At 42.2% G+C, this 22,797-nt stretch overlaps 12 protein-coding genes across 12 annotated transcripts; 8 read left to right on the top strand and 4 right to left on the bottom strand.

The window, feature by feature from the left end:
• The first annotated feature begins 23 nt into the window (after positions 1-23).
• On the top strand, positions 24-1,292 carry K450DRAFT_231178 (uncharacterized protein). The gene is made up of 2 exons (XM_051587374.1): positions 24-270; positions 343-1,292. Exons 1-2 carry the CDS (start codon positions 30-32, stop codon positions 1,143-1,145), a joined length of 1,044 nt encoding a protein of 347 aa, XP_051446790.1. The 5' UTR covers positions 24-29; the 3' UTR covers positions 1,146-1,292.
• Positions 1,293-2,297: 1,005 nt separating this feature from the next.
• On the top strand, positions 2,298-3,570 carry K450DRAFT_197530 (uncharacterized protein; the record flags this gene model as incomplete). The annotated part of the gene is made up of 3 exons (XM_051584547.1): positions 2,298-2,541; positions 2,618-3,384; positions 3,460-3,570. The coding sequence occupies 3 exons, from the start codon at positions 2,298-2,300 to the stop codon at positions 3,568-3,570; spliced, it is 1,122 nt and encodes a 373-aa protein (XP_051446789.1).
• Positions 3,571-4,009: 439 nt separating this feature from the next.
• On the top strand, positions 4,010-5,200 carry K450DRAFT_231173 (uncharacterized protein). Its single transcript, XM_051587373.1, has 2 exons — positions 4,010-4,261; positions 4,346-5,200. Exons 1-2 carry the CDS (start codon positions 4,021-4,023, stop codon positions 5,146-5,148), a joined length of 1,044 nt encoding a protein of 347 aa, XP_051446788.1. The 5' UTR covers positions 4,010-4,020; the 3' UTR covers positions 5,149-5,200.
• A 446-nt stretch (positions 5,201-5,646) lies between these two features.
• On the top strand, positions 5,647-6,886 carry K450DRAFT_231169 (uncharacterized protein). Its single transcript, XM_051587372.1, has 2 exons — positions 5,647-5,931; positions 6,019-6,886. Exons 1-2 carry the CDS (start codon positions 5,691-5,693, stop codon positions 6,822-6,824), a joined length of 1,047 nt encoding a protein of 348 aa, XP_051446787.1. The 5' UTR covers positions 5,647-5,690; the 3' UTR covers positions 6,825-6,886.
• Positions 6,887-7,115: 229 nt separating this feature from the next.
• On the bottom strand, positions 7,116-11,014 carry K450DRAFT_231166 (uncharacterized protein). The gene is made up of 14 exons (XM_051587371.1): positions 10,782-11,014; positions 10,622-10,721; positions 10,342-10,555; positions 10,190-10,275; positions 10,017-10,121; positions 9,168-9,956; positions 8,736-9,100; positions 8,564-8,661; positions 8,346-8,491; positions 8,154-8,288; positions 7,946-8,089; positions 7,735-7,876; positions 7,565-7,670; positions 7,116-7,504 (listed from the first exon to the last, which is right to left on the bottom strand). The coding sequence occupies exons 1-14, from the start codon at positions 10,877-10,879 to the stop codon at positions 7,222-7,224; spliced, it is 2,811 nt and encodes a 936-aa protein (XP_051446786.1). The 5' UTR covers positions 10,880-11,014; the 3' UTR covers positions 7,116-7,221.
• Positions 11,015-11,762: 748 nt separating this feature from the next.
• Positions 11,763-13,037, top strand: K450DRAFT_231157 (uncharacterized protein). The gene is made up of 4 exons (XM_051587370.1): positions 11,763-12,290; positions 12,367-12,442; positions 12,511-12,830; positions 12,893-13,037. Exons 1-4 carry the CDS (start codon positions 11,807-11,809, stop codon positions 12,922-12,924), a joined length of 912 nt encoding a protein of 303 aa, XP_051446785.1. The 5' UTR covers positions 11,763-11,806; the 3' UTR covers positions 12,925-13,037.
• Positions 13,038-13,503: 466 nt separating this feature from the next.
• Positions 13,504-13,920, bottom strand: K450DRAFT_231156 (uncharacterized protein). Its single transcript, XM_051587369.1, has one exon. The coding sequence runs from the start codon at positions 13,902-13,904 to the stop codon at positions 13,704-13,706; it is 201 nt and encodes a 66-aa protein (XP_051446784.1). The 5' UTR covers positions 13,905-13,920; the 3' UTR covers positions 13,504-13,703.
• Positions 13,921-14,200: 280 nt separating this feature from the next.
• On the bottom strand, positions 14,201-14,993 carry K450DRAFT_231154 (uncharacterized protein). Its single transcript, XM_051587368.1, has 4 exons — positions 14,824-14,993; positions 14,662-14,736; positions 14,496-14,591; positions 14,201-14,420 (listed from the first exon to the last, which is right to left on the bottom strand). The coding sequence occupies exons 1-4, from the start codon at positions 14,890-14,892 to the stop codon at positions 14,382-14,384; spliced, it is 279 nt and encodes a 92-aa protein (XP_051446783.1). The 5' UTR covers positions 14,893-14,993; the 3' UTR covers positions 14,201-14,381.
• Positions 14,994-15,495: 502 nt separating this feature from the next.
• K450DRAFT_231147 (uncharacterized protein) lies at positions 15,496-16,730 on the top strand. Its single transcript, XM_051587367.1, is given in 7 exon segments — positions 15,496-15,581; positions 15,651-15,761; positions 15,830-15,901; positions 15,965-16,099; positions 16,114-16,116; positions 16,235-16,490; positions 16,564-16,730. The coding sequence occupies 7 exon segments, from the start codon at positions 15,519-15,521 to the stop codon at positions 16,671-16,673; spliced, it is 750 nt and encodes a 249-aa protein (XP_051446782.1). The 5' UTR covers positions 15,496-15,518; the 3' UTR covers positions 16,674-16,730.
• A 55-nt stretch (positions 16,731-16,785) lies between these two features.
• On the top strand, positions 16,786-18,479 carry K450DRAFT_231138 (uncharacterized protein). The gene is made up of 6 exons (XM_051587366.1): positions 16,786-16,967; positions 17,050-17,147; positions 17,216-17,667; positions 17,735-17,888; positions 17,952-18,050; positions 18,127-18,479. Exons 1-6 carry the CDS (start codon positions 16,844-16,846, stop codon positions 18,376-18,378), a joined length of 1,179 nt encoding a protein of 392 aa, XP_051446781.1. The 5' UTR covers positions 16,786-16,843; the 3' UTR covers positions 18,379-18,479.
• Positions 18,480-18,481: 2 nt separating this feature from the next.
• Positions 18,482-19,590, bottom strand: K450DRAFT_278848 (uncharacterized protein). Its single transcript, XM_051593309.1, has 4 exons — positions 19,506-19,590; positions 19,299-19,412; positions 19,071-19,214; positions 18,482-19,005 (listed from the first exon to the last, which is right to left on the bottom strand). Exons 1-4 carry the CDS (start codon positions 19,558-19,560, stop codon positions 18,581-18,583), a joined length of 738 nt encoding a protein of 245 aa, XP_051446780.1. The 5' UTR covers positions 19,561-19,590; the 3' UTR covers positions 18,482-18,580.
• Positions 19,591-20,510: 920 nt separating this feature from the next.
• On the top strand, positions 20,511-21,655 carry K450DRAFT_231133 (uncharacterized protein). The gene is made up of 4 exons (XM_051587365.1): positions 20,511-20,723; positions 20,795-20,872; positions 20,943-21,069; positions 21,574-21,655. The coding sequence occupies exons 1-4, from the start codon at positions 20,698-20,700 to the stop codon at positions 21,601-21,603; spliced, it is 261 nt and encodes an 86-aa protein (XP_051446779.1). The 5' UTR covers positions 20,511-20,697; the 3' UTR covers positions 21,604-21,655.
• Positions 21,656-22,797: the final 1,142 nt, after the last annotated feature.

The raw sequence follows: 22,797 nt of genomic DNA, 5'->3' as shown, positions 1-22,797 counted from the left end.
TTTCTGGAAAGACAAAGCTCATACTAAAAATGACCTCGTCTACTATTGAAAAAGGCTCCCGTGTTCTCGTAACCGGTGTTAATGGATTTATTGCATCTCATGTTGCAGACCAGCTATTGAGAGCTGGCTATAAAGTCACTGGCACTGTTAGAAATCAAGCTAAGGCTGAGAGTCTACAGTCACTTACTGACAAGTACGGAAGTGATGATTTCAAAGTTATCATCGTCAGAGACTTAGAAAAAGAAGGAGCTTTTGATGAAGCTGTTAAAGGTTAATCTACTTCTCTTTTACGCCTACTTCATGGTCCAAGTCAATATACTTATGTGATATTTTTTCTTCCAGACGTTGATGCCATTGCTCACGTTGCATCGCCAGTCACCTTTAATCCTGAGAACCCGATTAGGGATGTCCTCAACCCGGCTATTAATGGAACTATGAGTCTTCTACAGTCCGCGCACAAGTGCGGCAAGAACGTCAAACATGTCGTTGTCACTTCAAGTGTTGCTGCCGCTGTAACCCCGTTTGAAGAAGGGTCATACAACTACACTGAAAAGGACTGGAATAGGACTAGTTACGGAGAAGTTAGCCAGTGGAAGGAAGGCGAACCTATCAACGGTCCTGTTGCTTATGCAGCAAGCAAGGTCGCAGCTGAGCAAGCCGTGTTCAAGTTCCAGAAAGACGTGTCTCCAAACTTCTCCATCAACACCATCTTACCTGGTACCACTTTTGGAGCAGTCATTACCGAGATCAAGTCAGCCAACGAGTTGACAGGATCACCAATGTGGACTGCTGAGTATTATAGTGGTCAATCAACGGATGTCACAACTGCTTGGGTGTACCACCATTATGTGAACGTTCAGGATGTCGCTTTAGCACATGTGCGTGCCATAGAAAGAGGCTCTGAAACGAATGGTGAACGATTTATGGTAGTCGGTGGAAGCTATGCTCTTCAAGAAAAAGTTGACATTATGCGCAAGCACTACCCCGAACGCAAAGACATTATTGTTGAAGGTACTCCGGGCAAATACCCCACACTTGAGCAAACCCTGGATGGCAGTAAGACTGCCCGACTTCTAGGTATCCAATACAAGACTTTTGAGCCTAGCTTAATTGAGTGTGTTGAAAGTATCAAGCATTTATATTGAGTAGAATCAACCAAGCTCTATGGACATTGCCTCCAAGTTCGCTCAATGAAAGGCATATGATATACTGTAACGTAGCAATAAATGCACGCAGAGACATGAAAAATATGTTCTATTCATTAAAGCGTTTGGCAGTCTATATTTGAAATAGTGAGTACCCTTGTTATCCATTGAAGAGCTATGATGCAACTGCAGTTTTTCGTAATGGTTTGCGCAAATTTGTATAGTTTATTAGGCTGAAAAGTCATTGTGAGGAAGAAATGCCCATATAACATCGAATATGAGCAAATACGTGGTCAAAAACTATGAGGCGGTCATTCGAAGCCCATCATAGATCAAACCAAAATCATATATTGATGTTATGTTTCCATTTGCAACCCTTTAGTAAGAATATTGTAGAAGTAACGAAAAGAAGTTCAAACTCGTTGCGGAAGTCGTTGAAAACCTAAATATATTTGGATAGATTGTTACGTAAATCTTACATAGCCATTTACTTGCTGAACGATCTGAAGACTTTCTACGAACTTTGCTTTCCTTGCCCATTAATAATACTTATCACCTCTTGTCATCTATCAAAAGCATGCTCGCTAAACTTGGTCAACTTCTTATTATGTGATGCACTTTATTTACAGCTATGATGTTGCGCGACTCGGAAATAGCCAAGAAATAAAGTCCTTATTTTATTTGAGATATATTCTAGTGATGTCAAATTCTGGAGCTATGATAGATTCAAAGTCAAACATTGCTCTCTACTGGGGGTGTTCGTTAGATCTTGCTTCCAAAAAACGATACTGCCATCCGGATCTGGAAGACCAAATCCGGACGACCAAAGAAGTCCGCTACAAATCAACTCTGCTTTAAGTAGTAAACAGCCGATAATTCGTGGCGTTCAGTAACGAAATCAGAAACCGTGCCCTCGATGCCATTGCTCACGCTGCCCATTGCTTACGACTGCTTACGAATTCCGTTGCTTACAACGCGAGCATTATCAGTGTCAACCTGACGAGTTGACCCTCTTGAAGGCACGTTGTAGCCACGTTGTACATATCCAGGAGACCACATTAAAGTGTTAAGTTTTCGCTGGCTTCACAGGTCCTTGAGTATTTAAACAGAAACTGAGTTACGAATGTCATTTATCGAAAATCTCAAGCCCAAATGTCCTCAAATACTTTCCAAAAAGGATCTCATGTTCTAGTTACTGGTGTGAACGGATTCATTGCAACTCATGTTGCGATCCAGTTGTTGCAGGCTGGATACAGAGTCACTGGAACTGTCAGAAGCCAAGCTAAAGCCGATGCCCTACATGAATTTTTCCCTGCCAAGTACGGAAGTGATAAATTCAAAATTATCATCACAGGAGACTTGGAAAAAGAAGGCGCTTTTGATGAAGCTGTTAAAGGTAAAACTTGTATTTTCTTTCATATTGATCTACCACCCGGATTTCTTACTTATCGAGTTTCAATGTTCTACTACAGATGTGGATGCCATTGCTCATGTTGCTTCACCGACCAACTTTAATCCTGAAAACCCGATCAAGGATGTCGTCAATCCTGCTATTAAGGGAACAATCAATCTTCTGCAATCCGTACTTAAGTACGGCGAGGACGTCAAACATGTCGTAGTCACTTCGAGCGTCTCTGCCATCATAAATCCAATGGAACAATCGCCATATGTGTACACTGAAAAGGACTGGAACGAGATGGCACTAGGAGTTGTTAGCCAATGGAAGGAAGGAGATCCTGTCAACGGTCTTCTGACTTATGCAGCAAGCAAAGTCGCAGCCGAGCGAGCCTCGTTCAAGTTCCAGAAGGAATTCTCCCCAAAATTTACCATCGACACTATCTTACCTGGCACCACTTTTGGTGCCATTATTTCTACACCCAAGTCCGCTAAAGACATAACTGGAACAAGATCCCATGTTACCGCCTACTACAGTGGTCTAGCAACTGACGTAACAACTTCCAACGTGTTTCATCACTATGTGAACGTCGAAGATGTCGCTTTGGCGCATGTTCTGGCTATTGAAAAAGGCTCTGAAACAAATGGTGAGCGATTCATCTTAGTCGCTAGAGGATTCACTCTCCAAGAAACTGTTGATATTCTGCGCAAGCATTACCCCGAACGCAGGGAAATTATTGTTGAAGGCACTCCGGGAAAATATCCTACGCTTACTCAATTGATTGATGGCAGTAAGGCTACTCAAAGACTAGGCATTGAGTACACTAATTTAAATGACTATACTGTATGTTTGATATGTTTGACGACGCGTGCAAGATTTATAATATATAACTGTTGTCCATGTCAATGTTTTATTCAGATAAAGGACACCGTAATGACTTGTGTGAAAGCATACTTTATTGAGTTGAAGAGGTTTGCGTATGCTAGCAAAAGCTTACTAATTGTGATCAAAACTTTGGTCATTTGGTGAATTATGTAGAAGCTCGAGTGTAGAAAAAATTCTAAATAAAAAAATCAACAATAGAAATCTACACATATTGACGTGTATAATACGACCTCCTGGCCTTATACAACCTTTGTAGAAGAAATGAAAGCTTAGTGTACCTGGGTAAATTGTTTGTCATCAACCCGACCAGATCGAAGCTATCGGATAAGCTCAGCATAAAGGATGAACGGATGGGAAATGTCCTTATTTCATGGCCAGCTGGTTTCAAGAGTAAAATTAAAGTGGCCATTCAGCCAATTATGCAACGTTCTTTTCGGCCTGGATAAACATTCCCGAATGGACGGACTCGAAAACGCTTACAAAGAGGACCACCACGGCAAATCACGTGCCGTCCCTAAATTTCGTCAAATGAATAAAAATGTCATTGTATGCCTACAAATCGAAGAAATTAAAACTACCCAAAGCTCATACATAATGTCCCCAGTTACATTTGAAAAAGGTTCTAATGTTCTAGTTACCGGTGTAACTGGATTCATTGCCGCTCACGTTGCAAACCAGTTTTTGAAAGCTGGATATAGCGTCACTGGAACCGCTAGAAGCCAAGCCAAAGCTGATTCCATCCTAGCATTGTTTGCGGACTATGGAAGCGATAAGTTCAAAGTAGTCATCACTGGAGACTTAGAAAAAGAAGGAGCTTTTGACGAAGCTGTTAAAGGTTTGTTTTCGCTTTCTTTCGCGATTATTTGGATTCAAATTCCACAAAATTGAAAACTTACTGACCGTCAATGCTCTACTTTAGACGTCGACGCCATTGCCCACGTTGCCTCTCCAACCAGCTTTAATCCGGAGGACCCAATCAGAGACGTCATCAATCCTGCTGTTAATGGAACACTCAGCCTCCTACAATCCGCACACAAATATGGCAAGAACGTCAAACATGTCGTCGTCACGTCAAGCAGTGCAACTCTCCTTGATCCATTAAATGAATCACCACGTGTCTATACCGAAGAGAACTGGAATGACCAAGTGTACGAAACTGTTAGCCAATGGAAGAAGGGTGATCCAGTCAACGGCGGTTTCGCCTATGCAGCAAGCAAAGTCGCAGCAGAGCGCGCCTTGTGGAAATTCCAGAAGGAAGTGTCTCCAAAGTTCACCATCAATACTATCTTACCTGGTGTCACATTTGGAGCTGTTATCCCAACACCCAAGTCATCTAATGACATAACAGGAACACCTGCAATGATCACTGTGTATTATAGCGGGAAAGCTACTGATGTTACAACTTCCAGCGTCTTTCTCCATTATGTGAATGTCGAGGACGTTGGTTTAGCACATGTGCGTGCCATTGAAAGGGGCTCTGAAACAAATGGCGAACGATTCATCTTGATCGCTAGAGGCTATGCTCTTCAAGAGGTTGTTGATATCCTGCGCAAGCATTACCCCGAACGCAAGGACATTATCGTCGAAGGTACCCCCGGCCAATACCCGAAGTTCACTCAATCGATTGATGGCAGCAAAGCTACCCGAATTCTAGGCATCGAATATAAGAGTTTGGAGACTAGCTTGGTCGAGTTGATTGACAGTGTCAAACAGCTTTATTAAAAATATAACGCTTTACGACGATCTATACCATATCATTTAGTGAGATAAAGCGATAAGAAACTGAATAAATTTTATAATTTAAAAAATTTAATAGCCATTGCCATGAAATTAGCCGTGATTATGTGATTATTTTGCGTGATTTTTAACACTTTGCGCTCATCAGCGTCTTGCCCGCTGAAGCAATCGAAATGAAGTAACTGTACACTCTATTTCAGATGGTATGTTGAATGAACAAAGTCTTACTCCTATAAAGGATTTGATATACGCGTTTTGACAGCTTCAGAATTTCGGTTGATAGCAAATCTGCATCATTCATCCACAAGTAATATTTCGAATTGTTCAATGACAGGTTCAGAGGCCTTGCTTTAGATGTTATTGCCTCTTATGCGGGGGCTTACCAATAACCAAGCTGACAAATTGATCTTCTCGAAAGCACTTAGTAGTCACACTAGAAGATATATAAGGGGCACTTAATTTTTTTCTATGCCGTCGAAAGCAGAAGTCGCTGGATATACAACCTTATCAACTATAACTCAAGAAATATGCCATCAAACACTATTGAAAAGGGATCTCATGTTCTCGTTACTGGTGTGACTGGATTTATTGCAACACATGTTGCAAACCAGCTGTTGAAAGCTGGATACAGGGTGACTGGAACTGCTAGAAGCCAAGCTAAAGCTGATGCTGTCCAGACTCTTTTTGCTGACTATGGAAGCGATAAGTTCAAAATTCTTATCACTGGAGACTTGGAAAAAGAAGGAGCTTTTGATGAAGCTGTCAAAGGTGAATGTTATTCCCATGCAAGACTGATGCGCTAACCAGGAGTTTTCGCGTTAAATGCTAATCGATATTCCATAATATCCACTCCAGATGTTGATGCTATTGCTCATACGGCTTCGCCAGTGACTTTTAACCCTGAAGATCCAATCAGAGATGTCGTCAATCCAGCTATCAATGGAACAATCAGTCTTTTGCATTCCGCACACAAATACGGCAAGAATGTCAAGCATGTCGTTATCACTTCCAGCGTTGTTTCAGTTGCCAGCCGAGATATTGATCATCCCTATACCTTCACTGAGAAAGATTGGAATGAGGGAGCTTACGAAAAGATTCGTCACTGGAAAAAAGGAGATCCTGTAGATGGCTCTATCTCTTATGCAGCAAGCAAAACCGAAGCCGAGAAAGCGTTGTGGAAATTCCAAAAAGACGAGTCTCCAAAATTCACCATAAATGCAATCTTACCTGCTGTATGTATCGGCAGAATCATTCCCGCACCTAAGTCAGCTGCGGAGGTGTCGGGATCCCCTGGCATAATTGCTGTGTTTTACACTGGAAAGGTAGATTTGACAGCTGGCAACGGCCAAATGCCTTACGTCAATGTAGAGGATGTCGCTCTGGCACATGTTCGTGCTATTGAAAGAGGGTCTGAGACAAGTGGCGAACGTTTCATCTTGTCGGCAGATACTTATGATCCTCAACAAATTGTTGATATTCTGCGTAAACATTATCCAGAACGCAAGGAAATTATTCCTGAAGGCACCCCTGGAAAATATCCACCTCATGATCAAACTTTTGATGGCTCCAAGGCTACCAAGGCTTTAGGTATTCAATACAAGGACCTCGAAACATCGTTGGTTGAGTTTTCGGATAGCGTTAAACATGTTTTTGACTTGTAAATATTGTAATAAATCCATAGTGCATGCCCAGAAGGACAGCATGCATTTTGTTCATGAGATATTTATTGTAATAGCTGGGGTATATGGGGTGTTCTACATTACAGTGAAGCAGTTTTTGCAAGTTCATATTATGTGATATCTGCTATGCTTTGCTTTCATTTTTGTGAGATGCAGACGTACTCTTTCTAGAGATGTTTTCAGGAATGCACAATGTGACAGTGCGGTCCATTTCTGTAAAATGGTTCTTACGAACAAACTCAAGAAACTGCATACGATTACAAATGACTGTTTTTGGCGGTGCATATTTTACAACTTTTTACTAATTTGATCATAGGTACAGGAGAGGGTGTTGGGATAACGTCTTCGAAGCGAATTTCAATATTATAAAGGATGGATATTAGGACGGGGTGTGGCTATCAAGACCATTTGTAACTGTGGGTTGAACTGGATTTATGTCATGAACCTTTGTCGTAGCGTCTTCGTTTGTTCCCGATATCATATGGTCACCACCTTTCGGAGGAGGTGGTGGAAGTTTGTCCACAACCAGCTTTCGCACTTGATTTAAAAATTCGATAGATTCATCGATTTCAGGAACGAGATGTCCAGAAAGTGACTCAAGTAGCTTGTCTAAGCGGGTGTTTGTACCGTCTTTAGGAAATTGTTCAGACATATTGACACGACTGTAATTAACGTATGATGAGTACAGCAATGACTTGCAGCTAAGAGAAGAGTTTACTTACTGCTCATAATCGCAATATTCATCTACTAGAGCCTGTAGCTGCGGGTATATATCATTGTCAGGTTGATCACATTGTTGTATTTCAGTGACACAGGCGTATGGCATTCCTGTTAGCTGTACGGTTAGCGTTTTTGTCTTATCAATAGATGCATTTTAAAAAAGATAACATACGGAATGAACCCGAGGCATCCCAACCCGGACTAATGGACAGATATTGGAACTTGGATTTGTTCGTATCTGCTGCATGGTCATAAGGGCTAACGATCACTCCAATGAAAGGTTCTAGACCAGTCTCTTCATGCCGAAAGAGAGACTGCAACAGCGAACAATGAGGTGAGACTCCTATTAACCGATCGAGCATAGTACTGGAGTAGTAAGTTACCTGGTAAGATGACTGGTTTTCGATATCTCTTACGCTTGGATTTGGTTCAAACGTGGGATGGGAGTGGTACCAGCCAACAACAGCCATGCCTTTTTCAGCAAATACTTCTCGAGCACGCATCTCAGATTCCGGATCCATCTCGCACTAATGAAACTATTTGTGAGATGATACCATGACATTGTGATGACTAAATGTGTACTCAGTTTACCTGTATACCAGTGCTAGTACTTTTGCAGGGGAAAGTGCATTGTACTTCCAGTCGCCTCGTATCTGCATTAAATTTTCCTCCTAGTAGGCCGATAATTTCGGTGTGTGCAAGGTACGAATGGAAATCCATGACAAGCTGTTGAAATATTAGGATTGAGTAATGAAAAAGTTTCATGAATGTAAACCATCATACCAGAGCATCGCTAACAATCGTAACATGAAAAGGAGGTTGTTGGTCATACTGCTCTAAAGGCACCAATCGGAAGGGGTCGTAGCCATTACGGAAATCATCATCTAAATGCTTCGGTCGTCTTATCGTTCGTTTCGGGCGTGATTTGGCTTTTAAGGGAATAGAATCACATTAAGTAGAAACGAAGGGAATGGAAAACCACAATGAATGGCAAGTATTACCTTCTTCAATCTGAACACCATGCTCTATTACTCTGCCTTCCAGATCCTTTGGGTCCACCCATCGACCGCGCTCGTCTCTCACCTTGCGCTTTCTCGGGCTGATTCATTAAATACAGTTTAGTAAATCAGATCTGGTCATTCACTCCATAGAAGGGCTATAACAGATGCATACCCATCATATTCCATCACCCAATCAGGTACTTGACCGACACCTTGTTCATCTTCATCAGAATAATATTCAACATGTGCTACGGCTGGTCTCTTTGGTCGAGGAGGGTTGGTGATGCAGTTTGTATTAATAGCACCAATGGCCTCTAAGTAGGTATGCACACGACCAATGGCGTTCACGTCGCCACAATCTTTGAGACCGTTACGAGCACTTGTTTTCGTAAGATATCGCGGTTTACATCGATTCCAAGATGCAATTATCGTGTTTCGAATTTTTAGATATCTCTCAGGAGTCTTGGATGGTTTACCTAAAAACCATTCTCGGTTGTTATTGACTTCATCTACACTAGCATTATGAGGATCAAATCGCTACGAGTGTGGTGTTTAATATGTTTTTCAAAGAGTGGCAATGCAATGGACATAAGCTGGCAAATACCTTTTCATCAGAGATCAAGTCAGGCGATTGGGACGCTTGCTCAACATTCTCCTCTTCTGCTTCTTCTGCTTCTTCTGCTTCTTCAGCTATTCCTTCAAGAGCTTCCTCGACTTTCCGCGGAATGTCAGATATCAAGGTCATCCCTTTGCTTTTAGATAGGATAGACGCATCATTCTGATGTTCATTATTTGCGAGATGATTCTCTTTCTCATTGTCCTCAGTCGTCGCTATAGATTGATTTTCAAATTTGCTTTCCTCGGTAATGGTGGTTTTTGGACTACTGTCAGGAGGCAGAATCACGGTCGATTCTGAAAGTATTTCTTCATTGCCTTCTTGCACTGGGTTGCTCGGTATCGTGTCGGAGATGCTTTCCTCTTTCACTTCATCTTTTAATGGAGTTATATAATCCAAAGGTGGCCCTATCGTATCCATGCCAGACGTATACCTAGTGGTAGAAACGATATCTTCTTCCATGGAACCTTCACTATTGAATACTTCATTAGCCTCTGGCTTCGTGGAAGCATTCTCGTCAATATCCACTTCAATATCTTCCATGGTGGCATCTAGAGGTTCTTCAGTTCCTGGAAGTGCATGGTCGCTATGAAGTTCTATTTCTCCAGAATTACCGTTTCCATTTTCAACTTCGTGTGTCGACGGACGACGATCTTCTGCTTGACCATTGTGTGCTGAAATCTCGTCTTCATCCCCACGGGGCTCAGATACCGCTTTAACGCTTTCACTACCCTTAATAAAATCAGACTTTGCATCTGTCTCTGGCGAATGGATGATCTGAGAGCCTGGTTAGCCATGAAAATCAAGAATATTCTCTTTTTGAACCGATTGACTTACTTTTGACGAGTTGACGAGATGTCGCGCATGATTTTTACATTGTAAAGGGTTGCGACTACCGACCGCTTCCGAGACCGCCTTCCAGTTACCATAGCCAAATTGTTCCTGTAAAATCATGATAAATTCAAAAAAAAAAAATCATATACGTAACGTAGCACGCAATCTAAGCTTACCAAAGCCCTCCTAAGCTGTTCATCCTCTTCGGCCGACCAACGCGTTTTGTGAGATGGTAGCTCCGCTGACGATATAGTGTGTTTGCCTGTCGACAGCATCAAAATTAGAAAAACGACCTTATAGCTATTGTACTGATTCTTCAGTGGCTTACCTTGACCGTCCTGCGCTTTTGGCTTATAATTCGTATCACCAGCATTGCTCGCTTTCGGATCACGTTTCTGCACTTTTCGTTTCTTCGGCTTGGGCTCGACATAATCGCCGTGCTCTAAGCTATTTGTGCCAGCACCAAAGTAATATTCTTCTTCTGCAAGCATTTGTTGTATAAGTGCCTTTGATTTTTCATCCATATCTGACGTGTCAATCGCCTATGAAGCAAATAGAGTTAATCAACTACGCGGACGTGGTTGGAAAAGTTGGTACTGCCAAAATACCTGATGTGGTTCCCAGCCACTTTCCTGATAATCTGCTGCTATATGTACAGTATACTGATCATTATTCTGTCCACCTTGGGTATCTACTGCTGTCTCGAAACTAAAAGTGTATAAGCATTTGTGTTCAAAAAGTCTTATGAGATCAGATTCACTTTCGTACTTGATATGTGGCTTTCCATTGTCATTCTCTGACTTTGTTTCGATCGAAACTTCTTCGCTACCTCCAATGTCGATGTCGTCTTCGTCGTCCACCTGCATTTGAATTCACGTTACAATTGCTGTGGACAAGCTGTTGGAAGAAAGGGCAAATGGAGAGAGGTTGCGAGAGTGACTGCCTTTTCACTGGAATTTCAATTTCGTTTCCAGACCAAAAACCAGGAAAGCAAAGTGTGCCATATCGTATGGTTTTGTCAACCACAATTGTTGTTTTTTATGAGTGCCTCGCAAAGTCTATAAGTCAACGCAAAGAACTTATCTATTGATATGGCTAGCATTAAAAAAATACAGACAGTTGGGGAACCTCTCTATGACAGGCGAAATCTGTGAAAAAGCCTTCCATTTAGAAGTATTTTCGAAGCAATTGCAAGTCCATAATATCACATAGGTGTAGTTTTGCCGGATTACGGTTGATTGTCTTTCCCTATGGCCATTAATACTTCTGAACCTTCCTTTATAATTCCGCATCAAAATGTATCATTTACATTGCATTCTATTCAAGTCTTCCAAAACAATAATGACATTGGACTGACAGGAAAAATTGCTTGAAAATGTACGCCAATAGGGACACCAATTATCAAACAGAATTGACAAAAGAATTGCTAGTGTTGAGATACCGTTGAGTGGTTTTTCGGTTATAACAATTCTAGCGCGCTCGTACTATAAATAGCTTGCGAGATGGCCAGTTGTGCTCAACGAGCGATTCAGCGTTTTGACCTTTATTAACATAAATCACTAAGGATATGCATCTACAGTTTCACGTTAAAAAGTTTTGCAAGGTCGCAAGCTTTTAAATTGGAGGTAAATGAGTGCGTAGAACCACGTAAACAGTGGTAATGAAACAAAAGACATGCAGCGATTGACTGGTCGGCGCTGCCGGGAAAAGTAGCCGTTTCAAATTTCCGTTGACAGTAACCCCTGGTGCGTTACTTTTCTTCTTTCTTGGCATTGCCCCGTTTAATTACTGCCATGAGCGACAAAGAAAGTGCCTTAGCAAACTACATACTGTCAAATATTCAACAAAACTTGTCCTTTTTGAAGGATCAGAACTACCTTTCTGTCCAAGCTCATGATGAAATCTCAAGACTTTTGCCTAGAAGCATAAACGTCACATCTGGAACGGAGATGCCCATGCCTCGCAATTCAGCTGCTAATATACCTCCTCCCAACCCACGACCGAACTCTTTCAAAACAACTCCCCCACCCAGACGCACACCTGGAGCCGAAATGAGCGATGTGAAGAAGCAATTTCCAATTCCAAAGCCTGCACTGCCTAACAATGGCTTCAATAATACGGAAAAGCCTCCTTTCATGGGTATGCCAGCAAAGGAAGCGGAACCTATTCCTCCAGCGTACTCTTTAACATCTGCAGAAGCATTATATGACTACCAAGGCCAGGATCACGAGGACCTCACCTTTAGAAAAGGCGATATTATCGAAGTTACGGAATTTGGTATGTGTATTGACCTGTTTTTGGCATACATTGGTTTGATGGATAAAAAGCTAATCTAACGTTGCCTCTACTAAAGTGAATGACGATTGGTGGAGAGGCAAGCTCCACGGAAAATCTGGCCTTTTCCCCCAAAATCATGTCGTCAAAATTGAGTAAGGGCTTGTGTGAGATATGCCGAACTTGCAGTTGTTGATCACGCTCATATTAATTACATAAATAGGAATCCAGCCAGCAAAGCCAAAGCTAACAATCAGTTCCCACCGCCTCCAAGTGGTTCACCCTACGGAGCTCCTCCTCCTCCAGCTAATCCCTACGCTAGTCCAGCTACTAGCTCTCTGCCTTACAACTACCCTCCACCTCCAGCCATGTACCAGCCCCCACCTGCTGGAGGTTATGCTCCGTCTCCGCCACCAGGTCAGGCTGTATATGCAGCTCCTGTTCAAGGCGAATCATCGGCCGAAGAAAGTAAGGGCAAAAAGTTCGCAAAGAAATTCGGGTCACAAGTCGCCTCAGGCGCTGCTTGGGGTGTTGGTATGTCAGGTAAGTAAACAGAAAGTCTTATTGCGCGGCACAGTGCTTGTGGCTAATTCAAAACTTTGTAGCCGGTAGCGAACTTGTCCATTCCATTTTCTAAGGGCTTAAAGCCAAGATAAAAAGTGTATCTCAGAGGCTATTAGATTGAGAAGATCACATTGTGCGCGTAAACATTGTCAAATAAAGATCCATCTTTTGTCCCAATTCTGGTAATTTGATATGTTGGGGGTAATATCTTCTCGACCTTGTCAGTCTTTCCTTCGCGCACCCTGTCACAAACCAAATTTCTCAGGTGTATCTGCCAGCTTCTCAGAACTTTCGCCATTTATTATTTCCCCCTTCCCCTTCTATTTTTTATACAAGCTGCTCGGAGCATCCTACATTTCATATCGAATGACTTTGAACACCAAGTTGATAACAACCAATTTTATCTCTAAAAATCATGATGCCATATCGTAATGCAGTCACTGCCCACAACAAAATGCCAAGGTCAGGCTGGCTTAGCCGCCACCACTTAGATGGGCTCGCACCCCAATGGCTTACTGAAAAAGGAAGCATGATCTCCCTCATATGACAGGTCAAATCACACCAAAGCGATTGGCTGAGAACGCTTCGAGATCACGAAGCCTCACCGCAACTTTGAATAGCACACCGTTCCGGAGACAACTCAGGCGGATGATTGGATTATATACAATGAGTGCTCATCATTCTTTATGATTAGGATGTATATACGAAGTGAGGTTTAAATTAGAAGAAAATAAGCAATTGAACTATTCTACTATGGTTATGAGATGCTTGAGGGTTGAATAAATTTAAGTGGCGGCTTGATAAGGTGACAGCGCAGAGTGGAAAGACTTGGAGGACATGAAGGACCGAGAACTACTTTCCCTTTGGCTTTCCCTTCCCTTTACCGACTGGCAAAGGTGGAGGAGGGGGGGACATCGCTATCGGGTAGGAGCAGTTGTAATTGATATTGACAGAGATACCATGAGAATTATAAGCATAGTTGTAATGGTAATTGAATAGTGGGCTTGGAGGTGGTGGTGGAGGCATGGCCTTTGGAGCAGCTTTAGCAGGCATCTTGAAAGAAGTTGAGAGTAAATGGGAAGGAGAAGGAAATTTGCATGGCCCTTTTTATACTTTTTGAAACGGAATAACACTATAAACGTGGATGGCCCCACCCGTCATTTTCCAATTTCTCCTTGCTGCGGGTAGTGGCAAAGTACAATCAGCTTCTCCATGTTTCTTTCGCTCGCCCCTGGATCAACATTTGAACATTGTGTTTCTTAATCTTTCCATGCTACTTCAATCAGTGAGTTCGACAACATTCTCCGATTGTGTGCTTTTCTCACCCTTCACGAAAGAGGGGATGACTGGAAGCGAACTGTGTGACATGTACAAGCTTGGACCACTACTCAATTCAGTGTGGCTTATATCCAATAACAGGCGGTTGTAATGAGCCACATTCTTGGCAAATCGGATTTGTATGCTGTTGCTTTAATGGGTTTCTTGATAAAATTCTAGATTATGCTAATGTACACTGATCCGGTGGATGCTTTATAATGCGAAGCCGACCTTTTTCTTTTTAGAAGATGCCTGCTGATAATAGGTTACGATGGGTCAGATGACAGTGATACGAGAAAAAGAAGCTGGGTGAGAAATTGGTGGTACCTTTTCTTGAGCCGTGGAGCTCTGCTGCTTCAGGGTGCGCTTCTTTTCTCGCTTCTGTATTCGTCGCTTGTTCTTTATCTGTTCCTTTACCAATTCCTGAATTCAAGTAATTGGATCAGCCTTTTGCATTATTCAACATCATTCATATCAGTAACATTTAACCTACCAATTGATTCTGCTTCTTCGCTTGAGCATCGAGGACGGCCAGCTCACGTTGTTCGGCCTTATCTTCGATTTCGGCCTATTCAACCGACAATGGTTAGTTGTAGATCCGGGGATCATGACGTGATTCCATTTCACAAAATTAAGGTTGAGAAATTTAACTTACCCTACGCTTCAATTTTCCTTGTGATTTTTGGTCTTCCTTGGCCGCAACGATATCAATGAGGCTCAGCATCGAAGACTAATTTCCAAAAAGAATTACGTTCGTTTAGCCATGTTACATTGTCATACATTCTATGCGTTTCGTTCGCTGTTTTATGATCCGCCTCTTGTTCTTACCTGCGTAGCAAATACTTTGGTCTTTTTACCCGTTCCTTTTTTCTTCTGAATAGGCTTGATATTGTCCACAGATATATCTGCATCAACGATAGCCTTTTCTACTTCTTCGTCATCAGCTTCCTCAACTTCCTCAGTTTTGGCAGCTCCGGCTCCTTTAGTCTTGGTAGTCTCGGCTCGTAATTTTTTCGCTCGTCTTCGCGTAGAAGTTGGATAGGGCTTAGACTCCTGCGCGACATCGGTTGCTGCCTGTAGATTGAGATCAGAAGAATTAAATCAAAGTCTTCTGATGGAATATTGATAACCACTATTGCAGTGACGGTCTGATGAGGGATTTTACCTTTGAGTTGTGTACTTCTTTTGGCATTGTTGTAATAAATGTGAGAGACTTGGCTGGCCACTGTAGAAACTTTTTTTTGTCTGAGCTTCCTGTCGTTGCTTGTGCGGAGTCCACCCACTTTCGCTGTCACATTCAAATGCAGTGGCTGGACACGCATCCTGCCCTGCAACAACTCCAGGTTCAACATGTTATCGCAGTTGGCACGTCATAGACCATGGTTCTTGGCATTGTCCAAGGTGCCGTTTAAGGTAAGCGGAATGCAAAGCATTTGAGGCTTGAAGCATTCCCACCTGATCGATTTTCCATGTTGTTACCAGGCTACGAGATGCAATTCCACCGCCGCTTCGGCAACCCCTTTCGGCTTCCAAAGTGCCTGGACTCAACCACCCCACGCAGACGCACTCATACCATTTGTTGTGGAACAGACGGTAAGTGCAAGCCTTCGTACGTCCCGATAGTCACCACCCCCAAACTTAAACCCTCCAATCTTGTAAAGGCTCGTGGGGAACGATCATATGATATTTTCTCGCGCTTGTTGAAGGAGCGTATCATCTGTCTCAATGGCAATGTAAGGGCAACAGCATGAAACAGAAATATAAGATTGAGTTGCTGATATCTGGCATTTGGATAGATCCATGACAGTCTGGCTTCAGTGATTGTTGCGCAGTTGTTGTTTCTAGAAGCCGAAAATCCTGAAAAGCCTATAAACATATACATCAACTCTCCAGGAGGAAGTGTGACAGCTGGAATGGCCATTTACGATACTGTAAGTGAACATTGATGGGAAAAGAATAATATGTTTTATCCATGACTAATGTCGCTGTCCAAACCAGATGCAGGTTTGTGTTGATGGATGGCTGGGATGGTAACTGTCGTATGTACTGACAACATGGCACTTCAACAGTACATTCAATCTCCTGTAACAACACTATGTGTTGGACAGGCATGTTCAATGGCATCTCTTCTTCTAACAGCTGGAGAACCTGGAAAGCGGTATGCGCTTCCAAATGCTTCCATCATGATTCACCAACCTTCAGGCGGAGCATCTGGTCAAGCATCAGATATTGCCATCCATGCTCGTGAGATACTCAGAGTTCGGGAGAGACTGAATAGGATGTATCAAAAGCATACTGGTATCCGAGAATTGGAAACTATTGGTAAGAAAAGCGATTTTGGAACTTTTTTGATGAATGACTTCGCTGACAAAGTAATCTAATGTATATGCAACAGAAAAAATGATGGAAAGAGATTATTTCATGACATCGGAGGAGGCTTTATCGGTTGGTCTGATTGACAAAGTTCTAGAGAAGCGATCACCCGGGAAAGGGCCTGAGCTTTGAACGTAATAAACTGCCTCCACATTGTGAAGTAAAATGTTTTTTCTGAGTAAATTAAAATTTTGTGTTTGTCATGACGCCGGAGCGCTCCACGCAATTTCGTTATATGCTGCTGGTTCAAGACACGCCAGTACCTGGTCCACTTTACATTCACAGACTCTAATTACCCTGCTATGGCGAAAGAAGGAGTAAAGCAATACTATCAAGCAAAGATAGAGGAATGCGAGCTTACTATAAATGAGAAAACTCAAAATCTTCGTCGTCTCGAAGCGCAAAGAAATGCATTGAACGCGAAAGGTATGAATTATCCGCTGGCCACTTTGATCGTTTCTCAAATGGAGATAAACCAATGTTATTTAACTCTGCATCACTTTTTTAGTACGACTACTAAGAGAAGAATTGCAGCTTTTGCAAGAACCTGGCTCATATGTTGGAGAAGTTGTAAAAGTCATGGGAAAGACTAAAGTCCTTGTCAAGGTACGATGACAGTTTCAGTAGCGTACGGAAAGCATCCGATCGTGGTCTCTAATCAAAACATTGTGCAGGTCCACCCCGAAGGAAAATATGTTGTTGATATTGGCTCTGATATCGATATCTCAACGCTCACACCCACTGTTCGAGTAGCGTTACGTAACGACTCATACCAGCTTCACAAGGTTCTGCCTAATAAGGTCGACCCACTTGTTTCGCTCATGATGGTGGAAAAGGTGCCCGATTCCACTTATGAGATGGTTGGAGGTCTCGAAAAACAAATCAAGGAAATTAAGGAAGTCATTGAACTTCCAGTGAAGCATCCCGAATTATTTGAGAGCTTGGGTATAGCACAACCAAAGGGTGTCTTGCTTTATGGACCTCCTGGAACTGGAAAAACTTTATTGGCAAGAGCCGTAGCACATCACACAGACTGTCGATTCATTCGTGTATCTGGCTCAGAGCTTGTACAAAAATATATCGGTGAAGGAAGCAGAATGGTGCGCGAACTTTTCGTCATGGCAAGGTATGTCACGTATTTCATTCCCAGTGTAAATAATGCCTCCCACCCAATATATTTACATGCATTGCAGAGAGCATGCACCATCAATCATATTCATGGACGAAATCGATTCAATTGGTTCGGCCCGTATCGAGAGTGGTGGTGGCGGTGACTCTGAAGTGCAGAGAACTATGTTGGAACTTCTTAACCAGCTTGATGGTTTCGAGCCCACCAAGAACATCAAGGTAATTTAAGAAAACATATACACGATGGTCTGAGCGTATTCTGACAGCATTTTTTTTTCAAAGGTTATCATGGCTACAAATCGCATAGATATCTTAGATTCTGCATTGCTTCGTCCTGGACGTATTGACCGAAAGATCGAATTCCCTCCACCGAGCGAAATTGTAAGTCATTGTGGAACAATTTGCCGTTATCTTTAAAGGTTCTTCATATTTACAAACTACCCTCTTTTCCTGATAGGCTCGTGCCGACATTCTCAAGATTCACTCCCGTAAGATGAACCTGACAAGAGGAATCAACTTACGAAAAATTGCAGAGAAGATGACTGGAAGCAGCGGTGCAGAAGTCAAGGGTGTGTGCACAGAAGCTGGCATGTATGCTCTTCGAGAGCGCCGTGTCCATGTCACCCAGGAAGATTTTGAAATGGCCGTCGCCAAGGTCATGAAGAAGGATTCAGATGCAAACACTAGTTTAAAGAAGCTCTGGAAGTAGATGGAAGATATTGGATAAAACTGTTTATACATGGCACAATAATGAAATGCTTTTTTTTTGCGAGCTCTTTTTTCTTTTCCTGTTGCTGCTGTCGGGATCGTTTGTAATGATAAACATCAAAGTTTTCTTTGTATTACTTGCAGAATTGCATTCATGGGGTCTAACGAATGTTACTATTGTACAACGACCTGGGCAAGATTTTTTATTTGCTAGTGGTGCCCATCTCTCTATCTATATCCTCCATTTCCGCTTCTAGCTCGCGAAGCTTCGCATCCAAAATCGCCTTATATTCTTCGTCTGTCAGTTTCCGTATGGGGGACCATTTTGGTACTTCAAACCAATCCCATAAGCTCTTCTTATCTTCGTTTTTTCGCCATTCACGATCCTGAGCGGTGTCTCGTTTAAAGTTTTCGTCATCATCGTAAACAGTTGAGTGTGCAGGTATGTTGATGTTTCGTTGTAATGAAGTGGATACTTGTATAGGGGACTCAATCGATTTTTGGTCGTTTTCTTGCGAACGCAAAATAATGTTCTGCCTCCAACGATAACCAGCAGTGTATAGCAATTGACCGGTCGTACAAAACGCACCAAACATAAAGAACCCTGGAATCAAACCTCTCGGGCCACCTGTCACGACATTCAAGGTTAGATTTCGGCTAAACATTACAGCTAAAGGTATGAAAGAAACGTACGAGCTACAGCAGCGAGTAAACCTCCTGTGGTTGCACCTGCCATCGCACTACTGAAGAGAGCATCAGCATCCTGCGTTTGCGAATCCTTGAGCCCGAATTGGGGATTCTTGCTCCTTTGGAAAGCTAAAAAGGCCTCGCGTATACCTGGTTAGCCATGGCCACACATATTAGTAAAAGTTTACGTGGTGTACCTTAAAAGTTCCCAGCATACAATATAAGGTTACTTACTGAAAAAGGTCACACTAAACAATCCGCAGTTAACAGCAGTCGATGTAGCATATTGCTTAACAGATGCATTTCGTAGAACTGCAAGTGAAGATCCCGTAGTGGCACCGAATATCACTGTGGATGCAAGCCGGTGAAGGTGAGCATACATGAAGTAGGGAATGTTACAGTTCTGATGCACAAATCCAGCATCAGTCATATTTTCCATACCTGCGAGGGAAGTTCCCGTAACAACATTGCTCACTGAGTCGTCGTTCAGTAGCATTCTTGCCTCTATCTCACTTTGTCAAATGGCACAATATGGAAAAAAACCTAGAAGGTTATTCAAGCAAAAGTCACGTGGCGAATCCCCATTACTTTGTTCGTTCCATTTAGACTAATGTCAAATACCACAAACATTTAAAGGCTGTCTTCTGGAAAACTGATTTTATGTTCGGTATTGAAGCATGCTTAATTTATATAAGAGGCTTTTAACTTATCAATGCTATAGCTGCGGAAGTTGGCTAAAAGTAAATCAAACCTTTTTTCTAGGTATATTGATCAGTCCAAGATTGTTTGAGGATACCTCTTTCATGAAACGTGCTCAAAGTTGTGGATGCAAGTTTTCGCCACATGCTATGCCACAAATATTAGTCTTGGAAAGTCACTTCTCGAAGTCAGTGTATAGGATACACTAACATTCAACGTTCTAAACGGCAAGTTCACATTTTCATGGCCATTCAAGCTGGGACGAATATTTTGCAATACACAATACCACCGGAGATTGAAACCGCACTTTCTGTTCTGATGCACTGTGATCTTGAGCTACGAGCACTTTCAGTGTCTATGGATCAATTGGGAAAATCTTTGATATTCAAGACGCCAAATGATACAGCTATGGGTGGAAATGGTTTGATTAACCAAGTTTTATGATTGAACCTCTGGTATATCGCCATATCTTGACTAACTATAACATTTTAAATTCAAAAGGAAAACCAACTGTCAGCGCTAGCGCAGAATAAAATATGTAGATTTACTTCTTTACCATTGATGAAATATTACCAAATATTATTTCCTATCAAAGATTTTAATCAATTTCATGGCCAAGCTGTATAGAGCGATGTCCTTCCCTTCCACTGTATCATGCAAAATGGCAGGTAAAATGGTCTGTGAGCAGCACGGGCCGACTCTACCGCAGCCCCCAATGCTTGGGTTAGGGGGAAAGAAAATGGCTTGGCAGAAAAACGTGAACGTATCTGATTGGTGGTCCGAATGCTGATAAAGTCCAAAAACTTCCCTCACCATTGGGGTTTTCTTCTTTAGAAGACTACGTTCATACAAGATTCTCCATTGGGTGGTGGAATCATACAAGAAAAAATGTCTCTTTTAACAAAGCCCCAAGTTTCAACTACTGCTTTCATTGATGCTGCTTCATTTGCCGCTGACCAAGTTAGTGATGCTTCTTCAGACAGTGTCCACAGCCAGGACATTTCAGCTGTTAACGCTGCTAGTCCGTCTAGCGACTGTCCTTCGGAGCATATCAATCCAAAGAAGAGAAAGCATACTCTAGAGGACAAAGACCAAAAACAGAAAGAAAGGTGAATATTTTTTCCTCACATACTTTGTATACGACTCTAAGCCTTCATATACTGACTACAACGCAAAAAGAATTTTACGCAATCGAGCAGCCGCTCAAGACTCCAGAGATAGAAAACGACGTTATATCTCCAATTTGGAAAACGACAATCAACAACTCAAAGAAAAAAATGAAGAATTAAACAAACGACTTCAAACTGTAGAAACTGAAAATGAGGTGCTTTCTGCGCAACTGCGTATGTTTGTCACTCAACTTTCTCAGGTGCAAGATCAACTCAGGTTTAACAATATCACTGAATTCTTACTTGGCGGTTTTCGCGACTCAGCACGGGTCGCGTTGAGGACACCCCAAAGTTACTGCGTTTGAATGAAATCGAACCTATCATTTTGCAAATGGACAACCCAATCTTGTACAGACTTCTCACCACCACGATTGATTCCACCACCCAATGGACTACCACTCATATCCCTCTTTGCAAACGTTCTTCATTCAAATGTATGTCTCTTTGTATGGATCCTTTCCCTGCAGCGGAGACTGTTAAGCAAGAATCCAGTGCTTTTGCACAAGACTTCCTTTGCGTTGATAACGCTACCCTCGACACTGCTATGTCACCAGCTCTTTCATTGTCTTCAGATGATACTCTAATCGACCATTTGTCACCTCCTGAAACTCTTCAATTGTTGACACCACTGCACTCTAAAGTGCCGGATCAAAATGTGGAAATCCGATTAGATGATTTATTAGACTGGAACGGCGAGCAGACGTTTGCAGCAGACTCAAAGCAAATTGAGTTTTTGAACTTGCCCTAGTTTTTATTTTTTTTGAATCATTTGCATCACTTCATATGGCCTTTGTCAAGTGCTTCCATGACTTTACAAATCTCTGTTTGCTTGATTTTTCTTTTCTTTTCTCTGTACAGTCTCTCTACGTAATGATCAGTCTCTCGAAATATGCCCTCTACCGTAATAAAGCCCCCAAACCTTCTCTTCTTTAAAAATGTGAAACTTTGTTTAGAAATAGGCTTGTCGTTAGCAAACGCCAATTTACTCTTTTCACTATGACCTCGTTGTCCTTGCGCTCTCCAAATGTGCCTGTTTGCCCCATTAAGGATTACGACCAGCGGTCCTTGTTCGTTCGTTGGAAATTTGTCCACGCGTGCCACTCGGCATATCGACACGTGAAGCGCAATCGGTACTATGCAATTTATGCCTGTGCATTGCAGTATGGAAACTTTGTTCTAGGTATAACGAAGCAAGCTATTGTTTGGACCAAGCAAAGCTGCGTGGCCACAACGGCATATTTGCGACGACCGTTGAATCGCCGATAATAAGTTTTTTTTTCCTTGTCTCGCTGGTTCAGGCAAAAGAGTAGTGACCACAAGATGAGATTTTTTTTCTTTTTTTAAATTTATTGCCACTTTAGAGTCCATCTGACGGCGATGGCTGCAGTGGCACCACTATCACGGACGCTACCATAAGAATGAAATAAGCTGGTTCTATTCGTAAAATGGTTTGGCTTGACACTCTTCCCCCGATGATTGGAGCAAAAGATATGAATTCTTTGTCAGAGTCTATGGGAAGTTATCCAATAGATAGCCATTTTCCCAAGTCAGCTCTGTTGCAAACAGGTTTTCTATCGATGGAATAGAGTATCTGTTTGATTAAGGACCACTTTTTCCAAACCCCTACAAATTAGCTTCTGTGTTTTGATCAGCTCTGTTTCCCATCTCCTCTGTGATCTTTAGATAATCTTTGCGTAGCGCGGTACTAGTGATATTTCTTATACTCCCACCGTTTCCTTCAGCCTCTTGCAAAAGACAGATCCCATGATGACTTGCACGATAGTCATATTTTAGGCAAAAGATGCATTCACGAGCCTAGTGTTTGTTTGTGTACATACGGTAGTTGTTAGAGTCAGTTAGAAAAA

The sequence above is a fragment of the Umbelopsis ramanniana genome (assembly GCF_025399195.1).
Source record: "Umbelopsis ramanniana AG unplaced genomic scaffold K450scaffold_13, whole genome shotgun sequence".
Lineage (NCBI taxonomy): Eukaryota > Fungi > Mucoromycota > Umbelopsidomycetes > Umbelopsidales > Umbelopsidaceae > Umbelopsis > Umbelopsis ramanniana.
The sequence above is the reverse complement of the archived record's forward strand: the minus strand, read 5'-3'. Positions and strand labels throughout refer to the sequence as shown.